General features: G+C 39.0%; 1 protein-coding gene across 1 annotated transcript in view; it reads left to right on the top strand.

Moving 5' to 3' along the window:
• Nucleotides 1-20,114, top strand: part of RAPGEF5 (Rap guanine nucleotide exchange factor (GEF) 5) — a 325,340-nt gene that overhangs the window by 53,930 nt on the left and 251,296 nt on the right. Inside the window, exons 2-4 of the mRNA XM_006880289.1 lie at nucleotides 6,398-6,448; nucleotides 8,894-9,000; nucleotides 19,494-19,615. Of these exons, the coding sequence (XP_006880351.1) occupies nucleotides 19,564-19,615 (52 nt within the window). The 5' untranslated portion in view covers nucleotides 6,398-6,448; nucleotides 8,894-9,000; nucleotides 19,494-19,563. The remainder of the gene's footprint in view (nucleotides 1-6,397; nucleotides 6,449-8,893; nucleotides 9,001-19,493; nucleotides 19,616-20,114) is intronic.

The following is a 20,114-nucleotide window of genomic DNA, read 5'->3' as shown; positions in this document are numbered from 1 at the left end:
TGATTTCATTTCCTTGTCAAAAATCAGTTGACCATATGTAGATGGGCTGATTGTGGCATTGTTTTTTAATGCTGTATTTGTGTTAAAGTTTACAAATCTCATTTGTTCTTTGGATAATTATTCATAGGCATTAATTACCATTAATTGATACGATCAATAAGGTTTTCCAAGCTGTCACCTTCTAGAAGCTGGTTAGCAGACCTTTCTTCCAAGGCCCTGGAGGGGAATTGGAACCACCAACCTTTTGGTTAGTAATCATCAAGTGCTTAACAATTTGTGATACCCACACACACTGCTGTGGAATTGATTCCAACTCGGAGTGTCCCTTTAGGACAGAGTCAAGCTTCCCCATAGGTTTTCTGAGGTCTGTATCTTATAGCAGACTGCTGTGTCTTTCTTCCTCAGGTAACTGGTATATGCCAACCCCAGACCTCACAGTAAACAGCCTAGTATTTAATTCACTGTGATGTTAAGCCTCTTTTTTAAGCCACGTAGGGATTTCAAAGTAGGAATAGGTAGATGCAGTCACTAATATAGGAAATACTTAAAGCAGGCACTCAGTAAGCCATCTGTCAGCCTTCCTTTCCATTTTCTTAACACATCACAAGGAGGTAGATAAATAGTTTGAGAATATCATCAATTTTGGTGTGACCGCATATGCTGAAAATTAATATTCCAAATGGTCCAATGGCTGGGATTGATGTTGTTGCAAGGTACTTCCTTTTGAGCTGTATGGAAACAGTTATGGACTTAACTTCCAAACAGACCTTTCAGAAGGAGGGTAGTGGTGGCCTGCCCTGCCTCCCTGTCTCACAGTTGACCGATACAGCCAGTGTTCATTGTGCTTCCCTTGTCATGACTCTGTGGTTCTGAGACCTGCACACTGGCAGGGATTTTGTGCACTTAGCTTTGACCAAGCTTAGCCTGAAATGTTGTTTGCTTGAGATGTTTGCCTCTAGTTGTTGGGTGTCATAAAATGGATTCTAACTCCTAGTAATCCAAAGAGACAGAATAGAACTGCCCCACTGGGTTTTCTTGGCTGTAGTCCTTATGGTAGTAGATCACCAGGTCTTCACCCATGGAGTCACTAAATGAGTTCAAACGGATGCATTTTTCATTAGCAGCCCACCACTTAACTGTTGTACCACCAAGATCCAAAATTTATTCAGAATCTTAACTAACTCACAGATTTAGAATCCCACTGGGCAGTCTTTATTATCTTATTCTAAAATATCTTAAGATTAGCAAATGGTAAGGTTTTAACTAGGATTCTAAGACATTCAAATTTATGACTTGCCACTTTCTATTTTCATAATCTGTTTAATCACCCAGAATAAGAGAAGAGACCATAACTAAAGGTGACTGAAAATTATGTCATGAAATGAATCTTCACATTATCAGTAAAAGTGGTAGGCAGTTCTGGTTGGTTCTTGTTTGTAATAGGGAGGGTCATAATTTCCAGTGAATTATTTAGTCTTTATCATTTAATTCCTTTCACTCTCCTGGGAACTAAATGTGCAGTAAGGATTGTATTGAAACATTTCCTTCACAGGCTGATGAGAAATCTGTTTGTCATATACTTAAGTAGAATATTTTCAACAATTCTGAAATTAGTTTCATATTTGGTTTGGACCTAGCTGTGTGGATTTGTGTGGTTTAAATTTAGTGAATACCTAACTCAAAAAGAATAGGAGTTGCTAAATAATTGTCCTGTTGAGTTGTACACTTGATAGATAAATGATAGCTAGCTGTTGTTTGGTGCTGTCAAGTCATCGACAACTCATAGTGACCCTGTGAATGAAAGGCCTGAGCACTGTTCATAGAGTTTCTGGAGGCAAGCCATTTTTTAAGTGGATGCCACTGCTGCTTCCAGGCTTGTTTTAATCAGGAAGCTCCACCAAACACTGTCCACCATGGATAACCATTATCACATTTGGCACATCAGGGTCACAGTGTTTAGCATCACAGCAACCACGAGTTACTTCTGTACTACGATGCACAGACCAGTGCTATACCGCCTAAAAGAATGTTTGACAGAAAAACAATTTGAACCATCCCCGAGGGCCGCAGAGCAAAATCACCCACCTTGGATTTGGTAGCATAACTTTCTGTCCACTAGGCCAACGTAGCTCTCTCTATGTTGTTGTTGACTGCCGTCGAATTGAGCGTGACTCATAGTGACACTATGAACAGAAGACCTACTGCCTTTCCATAACTGTCGTCATTTCACCAAGTTCATAGAGTTTCCAGAGACATGTGGTTTAGGAAGTGGATGCCACTCCTGCTTCCAAACATGTTTTACAACTGGGACCTCCACCAAACACTGTCCACATTGGGAAACCATTCTGGTATTTGATACCCCAATGGTACAAGGTTCAGCATCACAGCAACCCAGGTTACTTCATACTGCACATTGACAAAGAGTGATGTACAAAGTGGAGGAGTGTTTTCCAGCACTAGTTTCATTAGCAATGGTTAAGTGTCAAGAAGTTAAATACGACTGAGAATAAGTTTTACACAAAAGACTTAAACTCTCTTCTATGACTAACATCATTCTTGTACATAACTCTGTTCTAGAACTACAATCATTTCTGTACATTTAAAGAGTCTAGAGAGTTTGTAGAGTTTCCAGAGGCACCTAGTTTTAGGAAGTGGATGCCACTCCTGATTCCCAGCATATATCAATCTGGAAGCTCATCCAAAAAAACTGTACATAATGGATAACCATTATGGTATTTGACAAGACTATGAAACAGTGTGCAGCATCACAGCAACAGGAGGTGTTCAGTTCAGCAAATAGAAGATGAATGATTGAATGAAACACAATGTAAATAAACAATTGTGTGACACACAATGTGCATGAAGGAAGAAACAAATCCTTACATGTAGTTTGACTCTTAGAAATAGAGAGATAAAAAAATCATCAGTTTATCTAGGCATATTTGTGGAAGGCAAATTGACAAAAAAATGCAATTTCAGAGAGGAAAACTTTTGCTTAAGGAGCAGTATTTATGTGACAGGTGGTGAAAACACTTCAAAATATATGGTAGTGATGATTTCACAGCCTCAAGACCATGATCAATGTCCTAGTCTAATCAACTAGCACTAGTGGATTGTATATGTTTTTAAAAAGTTGAAATAGCAAATATGTGTTTACAGTAATTAGAAAAACAAAACAAGTAAGTATAAGAAAAAAAACCAAGAGGTGATACCCTGTACCTAATCTAGAATTACAGGGAAAATTAGAATCAAGAAAGAGAATTCACGAGTTTAGAGTGTCCCATAGTAAATATCGTCTGGAAAGTTGGTTTATAAATTGGATACGGTGCGTTGTTCATGTGTATGTTTCTGGAAACTTCTATGATGTCTGATAAGGTGCTCATTTAGGAAGTGGATAGAATTAAATTGCCACAGGAATAATTAAATAAAGCCATGGAATGCAGAGGGGAGAAAAAAAATTCAAGGATACAAAGGTGAAAACTTCTAAGTAATTATCTATTCAGGAAATAATTTTAACATGGAGTGGCACAATTTCAGCGATGGCCTGCCTTGTTTTTGTCAGCAAGTATTAGGAGAAAAAGTTCTTGAGGTGAATTAGAACAGTGATTCACAAACTCCTGTGAGCTGGCTCATAATGTTCGTCTGATAAAATGAAATATAATCCTCCAATTCCTAGTGAAAATTAAATGGTAGAATATTCCTCCATATTCTTTTTCTCCTTAAGTTTTTGGTATTTGCTATTTCTAGCCTATACTGAGAGCTACCATAACATGGTCTCTATCAAAGTACAGTTATATTCATCACCTCAAGATAAATAAATCCATGCTTTGTGGTGTTCCACAAAGAGCACATGGCTTCCTGGAGCTCTGTTGACAAGTTTGAGAAACACTGACCTTGAACGTTAAGGAAACAAAGCTCTCCTGGTATCCATTCAGAGAGGGCTTCACAGAGCTTCCGACAACAGATCTAGGTATTGTATCCTGGAAAAGACAGTTCTTCTTGTGTTGCTATTGTTGATTCCCTGTTGGCTAGTAGCTTATCTAACATGGTTACCTATTCACTGTAGAAGAATCTCACTGCTTTATTTACTCAGCCGCATCCATGGGGAAAGTTTCTGTTAAGTGGGATTGTGTGAGTGTAACATGAGTTACAGCCAGATTTAGGTTGGCAGCAGAAAGAAAAGTGAGTGGTCTGCTTGCTTTGTGAGAATGCCCTGCGTAGGTTCTACCTAAAAGCCTTCTTTTAAATCTGATCATGTAAAGTATTTGCTTTTTAGAGTTGATCAGGCAGTTGTTTGAATAATAAAGATTCTGTTCTGGCTGGCCATAATGATTTTGTAAACTTTCTCTGTTCAGAAGCAGGGAATTCTCATGATGATCTTTATATACCAAATCTGGTGTATAAAGAAGTTTGGGTAGGTATTTCAGTAAATGAATATAATACTTAAGCTCACAAGAAAATATCAGATAAAGGAGTATTGGTGAGTGATTACTAGATTGACGGAGATCTGATGGTTGTTTTTAATACATTGGAAATAGAAATATCTTGTCTACCTTTTTCCAACTTCTTATTTTTGAAGCAAGTTTCAGATATTTGGTAGAGTGTATCAATCCGTGCTTCTGGATACATGTTTATTTCATTTTAATAGAAGATAAGTAGTGTGGGAGTCACGTGGAGAAGAGGGCAAGGTGGGAATTTTCCTGTAGATAGAAAGTTTGTGAAAAGATCCTGATGCTGGAAAATGGTGACTGTCAGGATGTGTTTCGTAAATTTAAAAATTATTCTAAGCAGTGGAGGCAGGAAGGGAGCTCTGGTGGCCTAGTGGCAAGAAGCTGCACTGCAATCCTAGAGGTGTGCAGTTCAGATCCACCAGATGCTCTGCTGGAGAAGGAGGGACAATATCCTCCTATACCAGTCAGATCTGAGTTGATGGTACACACACACACACACACACACGCACACAAGTTTTTTTAAAAAGTGGAGGCAGCAAGCTAATAACAATGGGCTTTCAAGAGACAACTAACTTTGGAATAGAGTATAGAGTTTTAAACATAGGTTGCAAGTGTTAGTTCTCTGTTTTTCCCTTTCTGCTGTGGGAAATGACGATAGTTTCCTGTTGTGCTTAAGCATATGTGGGTGATGGTGCTGCTTACTGTATTGTTAGGTAGGAAAAACTAGCTCCTATAATTCACACCATTCCACAAATACTTATTAAGTCGATATAGATACGTAAATAAACCAAGCCAAAACCCACTGCCATTGAGTTGAATCCAATTCAAAGGTTGCTATGCTACGTAGATATCTATAAATACTTGAATAGAAAGTTAATGTCTTTATGTGAGGTTATTTCCTAGATGCTGTGACAGCCGAACAGTGTAAGCAGCCAGCATCGCCTTCGTGGGGTTTATAGATTGTTGGGAGAATGTGTACAAAGAGAGACAACCCGCAACACAAAGCAAAGACAAATAGGTCTGAAGGAGGAACCCCAGCTGGCTGGTGTAGGCTGGAAGAGCTTCACCCAGGAGGTGACTGCACACAGCTCCTGAGGTGTCAGGATGGGATTCAGGAAAAAGGAAGATGGAGGACTGTCTAACGTGGAGTGTGGAGCGAGCAGAGGCAGAGATTTGACAGGCAGATGTTGCTGAACTAAAGATGCCCTCTAGGGAGCTGGAAAGAACATGGTAGAAACCTATTGGACCCAAGTTGTGAGGAGACTAGACTGGGGGATTTGTATTGATTCATATAAGCAATTTAAAAACCCTACTGTGAGCAGATAGGCGATATCATAAGATTAGTGTAATTGAGGTTGGCAGGATGGTCTGCAGGGAACAGGACTGGAGTGCAGGGAAAATGACGAAGAATGTAAAACAGCAGCTCGCGTGTGGAGTGATGAGGACCTGAGCTGGAATGACCGTATTGTGAGGAGAAGAGGGGGAAATGGAGTAAAAATCTCTACAAAAATAAAATACCAAGGACAAAACCACACAGATCACTTTTCCTTTATTTCTTTATATATTTTTTTATTTTGTGTGTGTGTACCATCAAATCAGATCTGACTGGTACAGGAGGAGATTGTCCCTCCTTCCCCGGCAGAGCATCTGGTGGCTTTGGAGCACTCACCTCTGGGATTGCAGTGCAGTCTGTTGTGCTTTTTTTGCCTCTCATATTCTGTAGATTGAGATCCATTCAAATGGTATACACTCTCCCATTGTACAGAGTGTGACCAGATGCTTGTATTTAGTAAGAATAAAGACGTCAATCCCGTGTCGCCTCTGGCTTGAGATTTGAGTTCCTTTTTCTCACGTGGTCCTACCACTGTTGTATATTATGCAGATTTTTTTGTCACAAAGATTTCTATTTGGTCTTAACTTCTCTTCTTTTCTTTCCTTCAAAATAGACTCTCTCAAGAAGAATTTCCAATCCATACCTCGAACATACTTCTTCCCAGGTATGAGTCTCTTCTCTCATAACGGATGTTCTGTACCAAGAATCACACCCTTTGCTGTAGGATTAAAACAAACTAACAAACAAGCAAACAAACAAACACCCCCGCCTATTGCAGTTGCATTGGAACAAACTAATAGCTGACTCTCCAACAGGTTTTCAGAGGCTGTAAATTGTGCAGGAGGAGAATGTCCATCTTTCTCCCTCAGAGCAACTGGTGGGTTCAGACCACTCAGCTTTGGGTTAGCAGTTCAACTGTGTACACACTAGGATTGCTGTTATAGTTATGTAGTTATAGCTATTCCTTTGATCCTAGCCACATTGAATTTTGGAGCACGATGCCTCCTTCAGCTCAGGGATGGCATAGCCAGGTATTTGTGATGCTCAGAGAGATAATGGAATTATCTACTATTGACAAGAAAAGATGGGGATATCTGCACTGTGTTGGGTCAAGGAATCATCAGCAAAGACTTTTTAAAAAACCAAAGCAGGCACCTCCTGGTTTTATATTTAAATACATGTGCGTGTGCGCGCACGCACACACACACACACACACAAACACACACACACGTAACATGGTAGTTAAGCACTTGGCTGTTAAACCAAAGGTTGGCAGTTTGAACCCACCAACTGCTCCCAACAATAACTATGTGGCATTCTTCTTCCTCCATAAAGATTTAGAGCCTTGTAGACTCCATGGGGCAGTTCTCCCCTGCCCTGTATAGTCCTTTAGAGTCAGAATTGACTTGACAATTATGGGTTTTGGTTGGAGTGAGCGTTGGAAGAGCAGGACTTTTTTTACTTGTAGGTGTGAATATTTTTTTTTTAAAAGCAGTAATTCTTTATAGATCTACATACAATTAGGTATACATTATCAAAATAAGAGGATAACCTATAGGCACGATTGCTTACAAAGTCAGTCTTTCAAATTGTCCCCTGGCATACACTTAAATGTCCAGTGCAAGCAGCAATTACATGTTTGGACTGCTGGTATAGGTCTTCTGTATTTAAATATGTCTGGCACATTTTCAAAGGCTTGCTTACACTCCTCCATAGTCTCTCAGAGTCTAAAGTAACTCATTTAAATCTTCTGAGCCCTTATCTTTCTTGTTTGGTTTGTAATACGGCAAACATTGATCAATATTAAGTAAGCTTGTATTGCTTTTACTTTCAAGTCCGCTAAGGAAAATGAAAGACGGTGGGGAAGGAAAATGACCTAAGCATTCATTTTAACCCAACTACTTGTAAAAACTACACAATTATTTTTTTAAAGTATAAATTAATGAAATTTTGGAATAAAGTGAGAATGAGAAGACAACAAAAAAAAAAAAAAAAGGAAGAGCAGGACTTTTTCTGCCCTCTTCATTGTGTCCCTAGCGTCCTGAAACGGGCCTGATTCCTGTCCATTGAATGCTTATGGTAATACTTTCTGTCACCTGAATTGTTGAAGATCTTTTTTCCTCCCCATGCTTTTAACATGTTAAAAATAAGTTATTTCCTGGCCTTTTTACTTTCTGATCAGATTCTGTTTAGGAAATCATCATGGGAAAATTAAAGAAGTGTTAAAGAGGCATAAGATCCTTCCCAGATTGTAATCAATGTATCATCAATCCATCTGCTTTGAGAGAACAAATAAATATTTTATAGTTTCTGAAATCTTGTACCAATAAGCACACAACATATATATATATATACATATATATATATATATGTTATTAATCCATATTAATTTTTATATGCCCTTTTCATGAAGGCAGCTTATTTTTACTTTTAGTTTGTTTAACAGCAATGTGTAGTAAAGTAAGATGGTAATTTTAAGTAGGAGTTCATATGTAATGTAAGACTTGGTGCTCTCTCGAGCTAAGTAATACCCTCCTTCATGCTTCAAGAATCAGAGACTTATGTGGGAGAATTTGAAGATGGAAAAAAATAAGCTGAGGGAAATTTTTATCTGATACATGGAATCATGAAGTAATGGGGAAAAAAAGCAGGGTATTTGGAATTAACTGTGAACTTTACGGTTCAGTAAGGCTTAAATGTAATGTTGACAACGGCCTGTTACCAGATTTTTTCAAGTTGTTTGCTAGGGGAATTTTTTTTTTTAGGATTTCCCCCCTCCCCTGTGAGTATGTTATTAATAAGGCAGATTTAATATATAATGTAAGTATTTTTTAAATGGTGAGCATTTTACCCTGAAAATCTCACAGTAAAAGTCTGTATATTTTTACTAAATAAAGTATCTTAGCATTTGGAAAATAGCTGTTGTAGTTTAACAGCATAAGTAGATTAATGAAACAACTATAAAAGGTAGTTGTAGATCTATACCTGCATCAACTAAATTACTAATGTAGGGCTTTGGTCATGATTATTTACACATAGCATGTGTTTGCTCACAAATGATCACATTGCAATTCTAAATTTATAGTAAGTGTTTGTCTTTTCCATGTAGATTTATGGAGAGAATTCGTCTTGTGCAGGAAGAGCATTGCGGAATATTATTATTGTTCAGGCAGCTGACTTGATAAAGGACCGGGTGAATCTCAAGGGCTTTTACAGGTAACAGTCTTCTAACATCTCATCAAAAATTCTCTTTGAGAAAACACTAAAACAAAATATGAACAAACATGTATTACTGTTGTAGCCTTGATCAAAAAGAGATGTGTTGTGCCAGTCGCAGTAACAATAGTTAGTTACTTGTATTACTGCTGTAACCTTGCTCAAAGAGATCAGGGGCTGTACTAGTAGGAGTAGCAGCAGTTAGCAATAGCAGGAGGAGACCCTGTGGTACAGTGGTTAAGCACTCAGTTACTGAATGACTGGTTTGAGTCTGCTTCCTGGCTCATTGTGTTGAGGGTGCCTGGGGAGGAGACCTAGTGACCTGTTCCCGTAAAAGGTCTGTAAATCCAATTGGCAGTTTTACTCTGTCATACAGGGTTGCTATAAGTTAGCATGGCACACAGCAACAACAGTAACTAGTTTGTTTTAAGTTTCTATTTGGATACAAGTGATAACATTTTAAAAAAACAGGTTTTCATACAATTATTCATTATGTTATGTCTTATAATATGAATCACAATTATCAATGCCGTTTATCGCCTGGTCTCATGAAATCCTCACTGTAACAGATGGTAATTTTGCATTAACCTTGTTGTTATTATGTGCTTTCAAGTTGCCTTCAACTCATAGCGACTCTGCACAATAGCCCTGAAGCCTGCCCTATCCTGAGCCAGTCTTACTGTCTTCCACACCGGTTCCTGTTATCCCAGTTACTGTCCATCCATCTCATCCTGGGTCTTCCTCTCCTGCACTGTCCCTCCACCCTTCCAAGCATACTGTAGGTTTAAGTTGGAGTCAGGAATTAGGGTTTGGAATCCCCAGCCATAAGTGTGATTGGGTTCCTGAGCGTGTCCTTGCACTGATTCCTCAGAAGCTGATATTTTATGATATTTTTATTCTGTGTATGTTGCTCTGGGACTTCAATAAATTAGGATCCCTCTTCAAGGACCTTACTAATGTTTTGTAAGGACTCCTGGGAAGTCCACAGGCAGAGGGAATATGTATTGCTCTCACTCTTCAGTGAGGAGGGAGGCACCTTCCTGTGTGAAGTAAGAATGAGATGGAGGGGCAGGTGTCCAAGAATGCCACTCTCTGCCTTGGCTGGTGACTAATGGACAAAGGGATTTGAGTGTATCAGGAAGTTCTGGTGGCCCAGTGGTAAGGAGCAATGGTATAATCCCAAAGGTACATGGTTCATATCCACCGGCTGCTCTGCTGGAGGATGGACAATCTCTTCCTGTGCTGACCGGCTGGAGGTTCCAGCTGTGAGTTGGTTCTGATTTAATAGTAAACAACAGCAATAAACAAGTGCTCAAACAGCAGAGTGATTACTTATAAAATATGGAGCACGTGTTTTCATTTCAAGCAACAGTTCTCAGACAAAACAAAGTCATGGAAGCAATGACAACAGCTGAAGTACAAATGTGAGTATATGTGGTATCCTTACCTACTGCCGCCATCTAGTTGATTTTGACTCTTAGTTATCCCCCCTCCTGACACACACACATACACACACACTCTCACACACACACATTGGGTTTCCACGGCTGTAAACCTTTTCAGATAGGGAGTACTAGTGGCCTTGCCATAAGGAGATGTGTTGCCAATCCAAAGGCATGTGGTTTGAATCTACCAGCTGCTCTGTGGAAGAGTGATGGGCATTTTCTTCCCATGCAATTTACTGCCTCTAAAAGTCCAATGGAGAGTCAGCTAGTAGTTTGCATTGGCTCAATGGTACATAACAACAACAAATCTTTTCAGAAGGGATGGCCCATCTTTCTGCCACAGAACAGTTGGGGCACTCAAACTGCTAGGTTTTCAGTTGGCTGCACAACATGCCTTTCATTGTATCACCAGAACCCCATAGGATTCATAAATCCAAAGCAAAGTCACTATTGTTAAATTGATTCTGACTAGAAAGAAAGTCTCTATGAGAGGAAATGAGCAACAAGTTCTTTAAAGCATAGAGGAGAAAATTGGAAAAGTTAAAACTAGGTTAATGACAAGGGACAACTAGAATGGAAACAGAGAATGCTGATACAATGTAAAGAATGAGTCTAATATTATCAAAAAATATGTATACAAATTGTTATGGAGGAGCCTCTTCCAACAAAAATACAAAAAAGGGGAGTTTTTTTAAAAGGGGTCATGAGACCCAGTATAGATTGACAGCTTTTTAGTTTACCAAGTGAAGACATTAAGACCACAGCATAGTCTTCTAAGATAAATATACACAAGGAAGGGATATCATATTTTTAGTATCATCACTGGGGTTTTTTTTTGTTTTTTATTTTCCCCAAGAAATGACATTAACACTATAAAGGATAAGGGAGAGTGTTCAGGATAAAAGGCACCCAAAAGTAGAAAGCAGTATTAAAACTAATTTCTTCCAGTTAAGATAACTTTAGCAGTATGCTAAACCCACTACAGTATTCTTATTTTTTTTTCTCTATTTACCTCAAATGGGGAAAATACTCATCCTGACTTGACTTTGAAAGATAGTATTTTCCAATTTATTTCAATAAGAACCCTCCCTTTTTATTAAAGCATAAGAAATTTATATACAACAAAATGTACAGGTTCTAAGTATACAGTGCAGTTAATTTCTTCAAATATTTCACACCTATGTAACTACTAACACTGACATTAAAATATGAAGGACTTGCACCTCCATTGTCAAATTCCTTCATATCCTAACCAGGCAGCCAGTCATCATCTCCTGTAACTGGCTTCTTTTTAACATAGAAAACTGGACAGAACTGGTATAGTTAATAACATTAAACATTAATTAAACATGAAGGGTCTACTACAGTGAGTTTATACTTTAAGATCTTAAAATTAATTAATCATATTAGCACCAGAGGACTGTTTTATCTGTGTTTAATCACTAAACAAAGGCATTTGACTATGTGGATCATAACAAATTGTGGTTAACCTTCAGAAGGATGGGAATCCTAGAACACTTAATTGTGATCATGGAAAATCTATACTCAGACCAGAAAGTAGTCCTTAGAACAGGGCAAGGAAACACAGCATGGTTCAAAATCAGGAAAGGAGTGTATCAGGGATGTGCCTTGTCTTTTCAGTCTTTATGTAGAACAGATCATTTGGGAGGCTAGGCTTTATGAGGAAGAATGTGGCATTAAGATTGGAGGAAGACTCATCAACAACGTGTGTTATAGAGATGACACAACCTTGCTTGCTGAAACTGAGGAGGACCTTAAGCACTTGCTGCAGATCAAGAACTGTATTCTTCAATATGGATTGAAGGTCAACATCAAGAAGACAAAGATTCTCATCACTGGGCTAATTGGCAGCACCATGATAGATGGAGGAGATTGAGGTTGTTAACAATTACAGTTTGCTTGGCTACACAATTAACACTTTTAGCACCAGCAGTCAGGAAATTAAAAGACAAATTGCACTGGAAAAGTCTGCTGTCACAGACTTCTCTGGAGTACTGAGAAGCAGCAATGTCAGTCTCGAGACTAAGGTGTGCCCGATTCAAGCCATGGTCTTTGCAATTATTTGCGATGTGTCAGAGAGCTAGACAGTGACTAAGGATGACAGAAGAAAAATCAATACCTTTGAGTTATGGTGCTGGAGAAGAGTATTGAACATACCATGGGCCACCAAGAAAACAAATAGATCTGTCTTGGAGATGGTGAAAACAAGTTTCTCCTTGGAGTCTAGGACTTTGAAGCTTCGTCTCATATACTTTGGGCACATGGCCAGGAGAGACTAGCCCTTGGAGAAGAACATCATGCTTGGAAGGGTGGAGGGACAGCACAAGAGAGGAAGACCCTGGGGGAGATGGATTGATAACAGAAACTGGGGAAGTGGGAGTAGGTGTGTTGGAGTCAGTGAGACTAGCTCAGGACAGAGCAGGCTTCAGAGCTGTTAAAACCTAGGATTGCTGTGAGTCACAGGTGACTTGATGTTGTTAACAACAGCACTAGCATTTACATAGGTTTTGGGGAAAACACTATAGGTTAATTTCTGAATACAAATGGTGCATTTCTATTTATGGATTTGTGAACCTCTTAAAAATGACCCATGACCCATCTTGCTGCCCTTAGCAGAAATTCATAGCATAAAGGGTGAGATGTATTCATTTCTAACCTGGACTGTTTAGATGCGACAAGAAGGGAGTCCAGCTGCTGTTGATGGTGGGACTGCTTTACATAGAGCCTCATTTTGTTTTAAATAGATGATTGTCTCAACTTTAGACATGTTGTGTGATGGTTTTCTTCTTTTTAAAAATGGAAATTTTATGACTTTAGGTCTAGTTGTGAACATGCTCGTAGAGATTCATTTTAGCTGCAAGACAAGGCCATGGGTATAATTTATCACTGTTCTGAGCTCCATTTCTTTAATCGATCATCAGGGATATAGATTAAAACATATTTGGGAAGTTGTGCATTAATCAGATTGATGGATAAAGAGCCATCTGTAAAAATCATCTTGTGAGCCCTGGGGAGAGAGCATCTAACCACTGCTAAGATGAACACTTCACAGCAGCTGCAGTGCAATGATAGTTCCAGTGAGGTCAGACATGTCCTTATGTTCCACATTTTCTTCTTCTTTGCTGTTGTTATTATGTGCCAATTAGTTGCCTGTGACTTATGGCAGCCCTATGCACAATAGCTCTGGACCTTGCCCTTTCCTGAGCCAGTCTCACTGACTCCAACACACCTGCCACCTTTACCCCAATCCATCTCACCTGGGGTCTTCTTCTTCTTTGCTTGACCCTCCACCCTTCTAAGCATGTTGTCTTTCTCCAGGGACTGGTCCCTCCTGGCCACATGCACAGAGTATGTGAGACAGAACTCCAAAATCCTAGCCAAGGAAAAGCCTGGTTTCACCCTCTCTAGGATAAACCTTTTTCTTTTTTTGTCCTCTTGTCAGTCCATGGTGTATGTTCAGTCTCTTCTCTAGCACCACAATTCAAAGGTATTAATTTTTTTCCTGTCAACTCTAGTAATTGTCCATCTCTCTGATGCATAAGAAATAATTGTGAAGATCATAGCCTGAATCAGACACACCTTAGTTGCTAGACTGACACGGTTGCTCTTTAGCACTTTGGAGAGGTCTCTAGCGGAAGACTCCCCCAATGAAAATTGTGTTTAGATTTCTTGACTTCTGGTATCAAGAGTGTTGATTGAGGATGTGAACAAGCTGAAATTGTTTACAGCTTCAATCTCTTTTTCCGTCTATCATGGTACTGACAATTAGCCCAGTGGTGAAAATCTTTGTCTTCTTAATGTTGAGTTTGAATCCATATTGAAGACTGTAGTCCTTGACCTTCTGTAGCAAACACTTAAGTCTGCCTCAGTTTTGACGAATAAGGTTGTATCATCTGCATAACATAGGTTGGTTGGTTTTTGTTGTTGTTTTATTTTTCCTGTTTTTTTAACAGTTTCATTTAGCACTAATAAAGCATGCAGACAAGCTTTCTATTTATTTTCTTGGCTGCACAGCTTGGCGTTGGGATTTGTGACTCTCTGGCCAGCTGGACTGCTCTTTTCTGTGAAGGCTTTGTAGTTCTTGAAGGAAACATTGTGAGCCATCTCAGCATAGTAAAATTTGTTGCACATCATGCATAACATAGGTTGTTGATGAGTCTTCTTTCATTCCTGATGCTACATTCCTCCTCATAAAGCCCAGTCTCCTGAGTGATCTATTCCACATATAGATTGAAAAGGTATGGAGACAGAACTCACTCCATTCCTGATTTTGAACCATGCAGTGTTTCCTTGCTCTGTTCTGAAGACTGATTCCTGGCCTGAGTATAGATTTTGCATGATCACAATCATGCAAAGTGTTCTGGGATTCCCATTCTTCTCAAGATTACCCACAGTTTGCTTTGATCCACATAGTCTATTGCCTTTGCATAGTTAATGAAACACAGATACACATTCATTGCTTTCAGCCAAGATCCATCTGACATTGCTGATAATGTCTCTGATTCCATAACCTCTTCTAAACCCAGCCTATATTTCTGGTAATTCTCTGTTAATGAAGTTTTTGGTTAATCTTCAGCAGGATTCTACTTGTGTGTGAACCTTCTCCCCAAGGCTCTAACTGCTTCTCTACTTGATTTGAAAATTTGTTGCAATGACCACACAGAAGTCACAGAAAATACTCATGGTTATTTTCATTCAGAATAACTTCTCATCTGCTCCCAGGCAGTCCTTTCCCTGACCGTTGACCTCTTAGCCTTGTCCTCTGCCCATCTTGAGCTACTGTTACAAAGGTAGCTTAGTTCTCCCAATTGTGCACCATCCTCACTCTGCCAGTGATCCTAGCCCTAAAGGTGCTACCCTCTGACTTCATGGATTGCAGATCTAGCTCAACTCTTTTCACATCAGTCTTTGCTCCTTGGCTACCTCTCCTGCCAGCATTGCTACTATAGCTGCAATGCCAGAGTCATTGCTGTTAGATCTTTATTGCTATTTGGGCTGCTTTGTCTTAGTCTCACTCTGTCTGTCAGATGCCATAGCACTCCCTCTTTCAAGCTCTGGGGTCTGTAGAGTGTGCTGCACTCTCCAGTTCTTCTCTTTATGAGTAGTAAGATCCCTCTGTCCTTCCTCTGAACCTACTCAGTTTAAGTGTGGTAGGGTGGCAAAACTGACCAGTAGTCACATTATCGCTCCATATACCTTATTTGCATAGTCTTTGCCAGCCATGTGGTGAAGATCACAAAGCCAATGACTGAAAAAGCCATTTTTAATAATGTGCTATGGTACACCACCCACCCAAGCTATATTTAGTAGGGCTAGAGTTTAATGAGAATAGAAATGGAGAGAGGATATGCTTTTCTATTTTAGAGTCCTGAGGGTCAGTCTGAAACTTTGTTTTATAATCTAAAGACTGATTAACATCCTGAGGTTAAAGACAAAGTGTTACTGTGGTTACCTATAGTGGATAATTTCCATTTGTCCAGCAGCCAATTGACGTGTCATGTTTTTTTCGTACTATGCGAGAATTCATTTTCAAAACTTTACAGTGATTTCTGTTCTTTTTTTTTTCACTATAAAAATAATAACTGTTTCTGAGACTTTATTCCTTTGTACTAGTAAGTCTCTGAATACCACTACCCATATGTGTTTGACATTAAGGATCTGTTTGTGCTACCATGAATTAATTGTTAAAAATTAATTATAGAACAAGTCAGAAGGGAATCAAGAGAAGCCAGATTTTGAAATCCAAAATTTAATAAAATTTATGTTTTGTTAAGGTGGTCACATTGGCCTTGTAGCCAATCACCTTCATGTCACAATGTCCTTACCTAATATTGCAACTGTTAGATCTGCATGTATTGGGAACAGTTTCTGGATTCAGTACAAGACTGAAAGTACAGTGGGGTAAAATCTGCTCTCACTATTCACATTGCTCCCTTCCAATCATCTCTTTTCTTCCTTGCTGCTCTGTTTTGAGTCCTATGGATGTTGGCATTTTAACACATCAACAACTCAAGAGACTCAGGATTAAATGCAGAGATACCTCCCTTCATTTTGTTTGCTTTGGTGATATTAATGATATTGGTTATCCTTACCACTAATGTTGTTTTCCCTGGTACAGATGGTTCATTAAAAATGATTTGATACATACGTTGTTGTTGTTGTTGTTGTTGTTGTTATGTGCCATTGAGTTGCTTGCGACTGATAGTGATCCTATGTACACAGCCCTAAACTCTGCTCTGTCCTGTGCCAATCGCACCATCTCCGATACACCCACCCCAATTGCCCCAGTCACTGAATCAATCCATCTCATAGAGGACTTTCCCCTCCTGCACTGTCCCTGTACCCTACCAAGCATGATGTCCCTTTATATGACCAGTCCCTCCTTACAACACATCCAAAGTATGTTAGACAGAGCCTCAGAATCCTTGCCTCCAAGGAGTCACCCGGTTTGACCCTTTCTAGGATGAATCTGTTTGTTTTCCTAGCAGTCCATGGTACCCTCAATACTCTTCTCCAGCACCACAGCTCAAAGGCATCAGTTCTCCTTCTATGGAGATCATGTGCCACAGAAATAGTAGTATGTCTTGAGTTTAGGGTCCAATAATCAATAATGTGGTCATGACAATAGTCTGTTTTGGCCTATTGATCCAGAGCCTTGGCTCTGAAACAGAGTGTGCAATTCCCTATGAGGAAGCAGAGCTGGGGACTTAGGGCCTTGAGGTCTTTGGCATCACCTCAGAGGCTGTTAGAAACAAGGATCCTCAGTCTCCATCGCCCTCTTCATCAGAAGCTATGTTTTAACAAGATAACCAGGTGACTTCTGAGGACAATTTTAAAAACCTCAGGCTATGAAACTTCTTCCCCATTACCAATGACAAAGGCAATGTCATTGTCTGGCCATGTTGACAGTGTGACATTTTAGTTTGGTAAAAGTTCTGATGTGCCTTTGCACATTCCAGGTGAAGTCAGACACTCAGGACAGGGTGACAAGCAGTATTGTTGTGAGATTATGGATTAAGATGACAGAACTTGATAAAAAGCTCCTTATAGGCCCAGAGATGTTGTCTAATTGACAGAGGTGTTGAGGAATTAATTAGTTAATTAACACTTGGAGCCTTTAACATGAAAGGTGTCCTATAGAATTAGAACTTAGTATTGACTGGTTGGTGTAATTGCCTGCTTTGTTGTGATCTACTTTCTCATCTTGTTTCAAAAAGCGTCCATATATTTGACTGTTAATTCTTCTCATGTCTTAATGCTAACCTGCAACTGAACATGTCTGTAGTTGGCTTAATTGCTATAGAGTATCTTTCAAATAGTGATGTGTTAAAAAAAAGAAAGAGGTGCTTTATAAAAAACTAAAGTATTTGATCAGATATTTCCGTAGGAAAGCCTACTAATTTTCATCACCCTAGAAAAGATAGAATTTCATGTCATTTCTTCGACTTTTGGTGACTGTGCAATTCTAAGATATTTGGGAGTATGTCACCCATACAGGCAAAAGAGATAATGCTTTTCTCTTTTAGTAACACAAATAAATGTTGACATCGCTTCATCTCTGAATACCAAATGTAGAATATAGCCATTACTTGACATGTCGTCACCTCCTTTCCTTCTCTATGATTCTCTCTTTCTCAGGAAAATAGGACTCAATGAAATGTCAATTAGCAAAATAACATATTTCAGAAAGTTTTCTTTTTTCCTCTAAAGATAATAAAGAAGAAAATGTAGGATGGAGGTGCTCTTTTTAACTCACAATGGAGACATTCTTGGAATATATTTGTGTCTTTTGAAACAGCTTACAGAAATTAATTTCTGCCTGTAATTAGTGGAACCCGTCAAGTGGCACACATCTAGATTTGTGGGTTTATGATCTAGACAGCTTAGCTAGATTATTTAAATGATATTACAGCGATTAGCAGTCAAACTTATTTTTTTCTCTGAAACGTCATTTATTTCATTTCTATTCAAAGAGTAGCAAACAAAACTATAGTTAGCTGTTATCGGAAGGTTGTTTCATCTTCTTGGAATTATTTTGTTCTCAAAGGAGTTAGATAAAAATCTGTACATGAATGACCCAGAGTTTATCACTACCAACTTGAAGCACATGTTTTGCCAGGGCAGCACCTCTATCTTTAGTAGAAGCTACAAATGATGGCTAACATTGAGAAGAATGAGAATCCCAGAGCACTTAATTGTGCTCATGCAAAACCTATATCTAGACTAGGAGGCTGTTGTCCAAACAGAGCAAGGGAACACTACATAGTTTGGAATTAAGAAGGTGTGCTTCAGGTATATATACTCTCGCCACACCTATTCAGTCTGTATGCTGAGAACATTATTTGAGAAGCTGGCTCTGTGAAAAGTATAGTGGCATCAGGATTGGAGGAAGACTTATGAATAACCTACATTGAGCAGATGACACAACTTTGCTGAAAGTGAAGAAGACTTGAAGTGCTTGCTGCAGATGATCAATGACTACAGACTTCAATATGGATTGCATCTCAACATCAAGAAAACAAAGATTCTCACCTCTGGACCAATAGACAACATTGTGATAGATGTAGCAAAGATTGAAATTGTCAGTTACTTCATCTTACTGTAATACACAGTCAGGAGATCAGAAGAATATGTATTGCACTTGGAAAGTGTATTCAGGAATACACTCAAAATTACTGAGGGGCAATGATATGAGTTTGAAAACTAAGCTGTGCTTGATTCAGGCCGTAGTCTTTTAAATCACTTGTTATGCATCTGATAGCTGGACAGTGAATGAGGATGACAGAAGAAGAATTGATGCCTTTGTGTTGTTTTGTGGTGTTGGAGGTATCGATGGGATATCCCATAGATTGCCAAAAGAACAAAGATATGTCTTGGACAAAGTAAGTACAGCCAGAGTTCTACTTAGAGTCAAAGATGACGAACTTCATATCAGTCACTCTTAGGGTGATTGTTTAGAAAGCCAACAGATGCAAAGAATGTACTGAAGAGTCGTGTTTTGCAGTGACTGTCTTTGTTTTGGTTCAGGAGAAGCTGCGTTGGATCAGAGCTGGTCGACTGGCTCCTGGAACACTGCCCTTTTGTCCAGTGCAGATCTATGGCTGTGGGGGTCTGGCAGCTCCTACTGGATATGGGAATTATGTCATCAGGTGGGTTCTGTGTATGTTTTAAAGTCACGGGACCATTGTTTTATTAAGCAATCAGATGAAAATGTCTTTGACTTTCTGAAGGTTATCACAATCTGAATGGAAATTGTTTTTTCAGATGAATGTTTGCTTTCTCTCTTATTTTATGAGTAAAAATGACAGTCATTTTTTTATTTCGTTATTTCACAGACACCTTTTGTGAAAATAGCTTCCTAATTCATTGACTGATACATGTTAAGTCTTTCTTTAGACAGAGGTCTCTTCTTTATTAAAGATGCTGCTCACAAACTTTTTTTAATCAGTGATATCTTTAGTTGCTCTAAATGTGTGATTTATCTTGTTGTGCTTAGAGTAATCATCAGAAACTGATTTTATGAGCATAATGTGTGTGCCATTTTAATTCAGATTTCCTAATCATGAGCAGGTAAATAGAACCTATGGAAATGAGCTGTTTAAATAGAACAGAAGGTATGTGTTAACCAGAAACTAAAAGAGATAGTGG

The sequence above is a fragment of the Elephantulus edwardii genome, unplaced genomic scaffold (assembly GCF_000299155.1).
Source record: "Elephantulus edwardii isolate Elephantulus edwardi_28Jun2011 unplaced genomic scaffold, EleEdw1.0 scaffold00007, whole genome shotgun sequence".
Classification (NCBI taxonomy): Eukaryota; Metazoa; Chordata; class Mammalia; order Macroscelidea; family Macroscelididae; genus Elephantulus; species Elephantulus edwardii.
The sequence above is the reverse complement of the archived record's forward strand: the minus strand, read 5'-3'. Positions and strand labels throughout refer to the sequence as shown.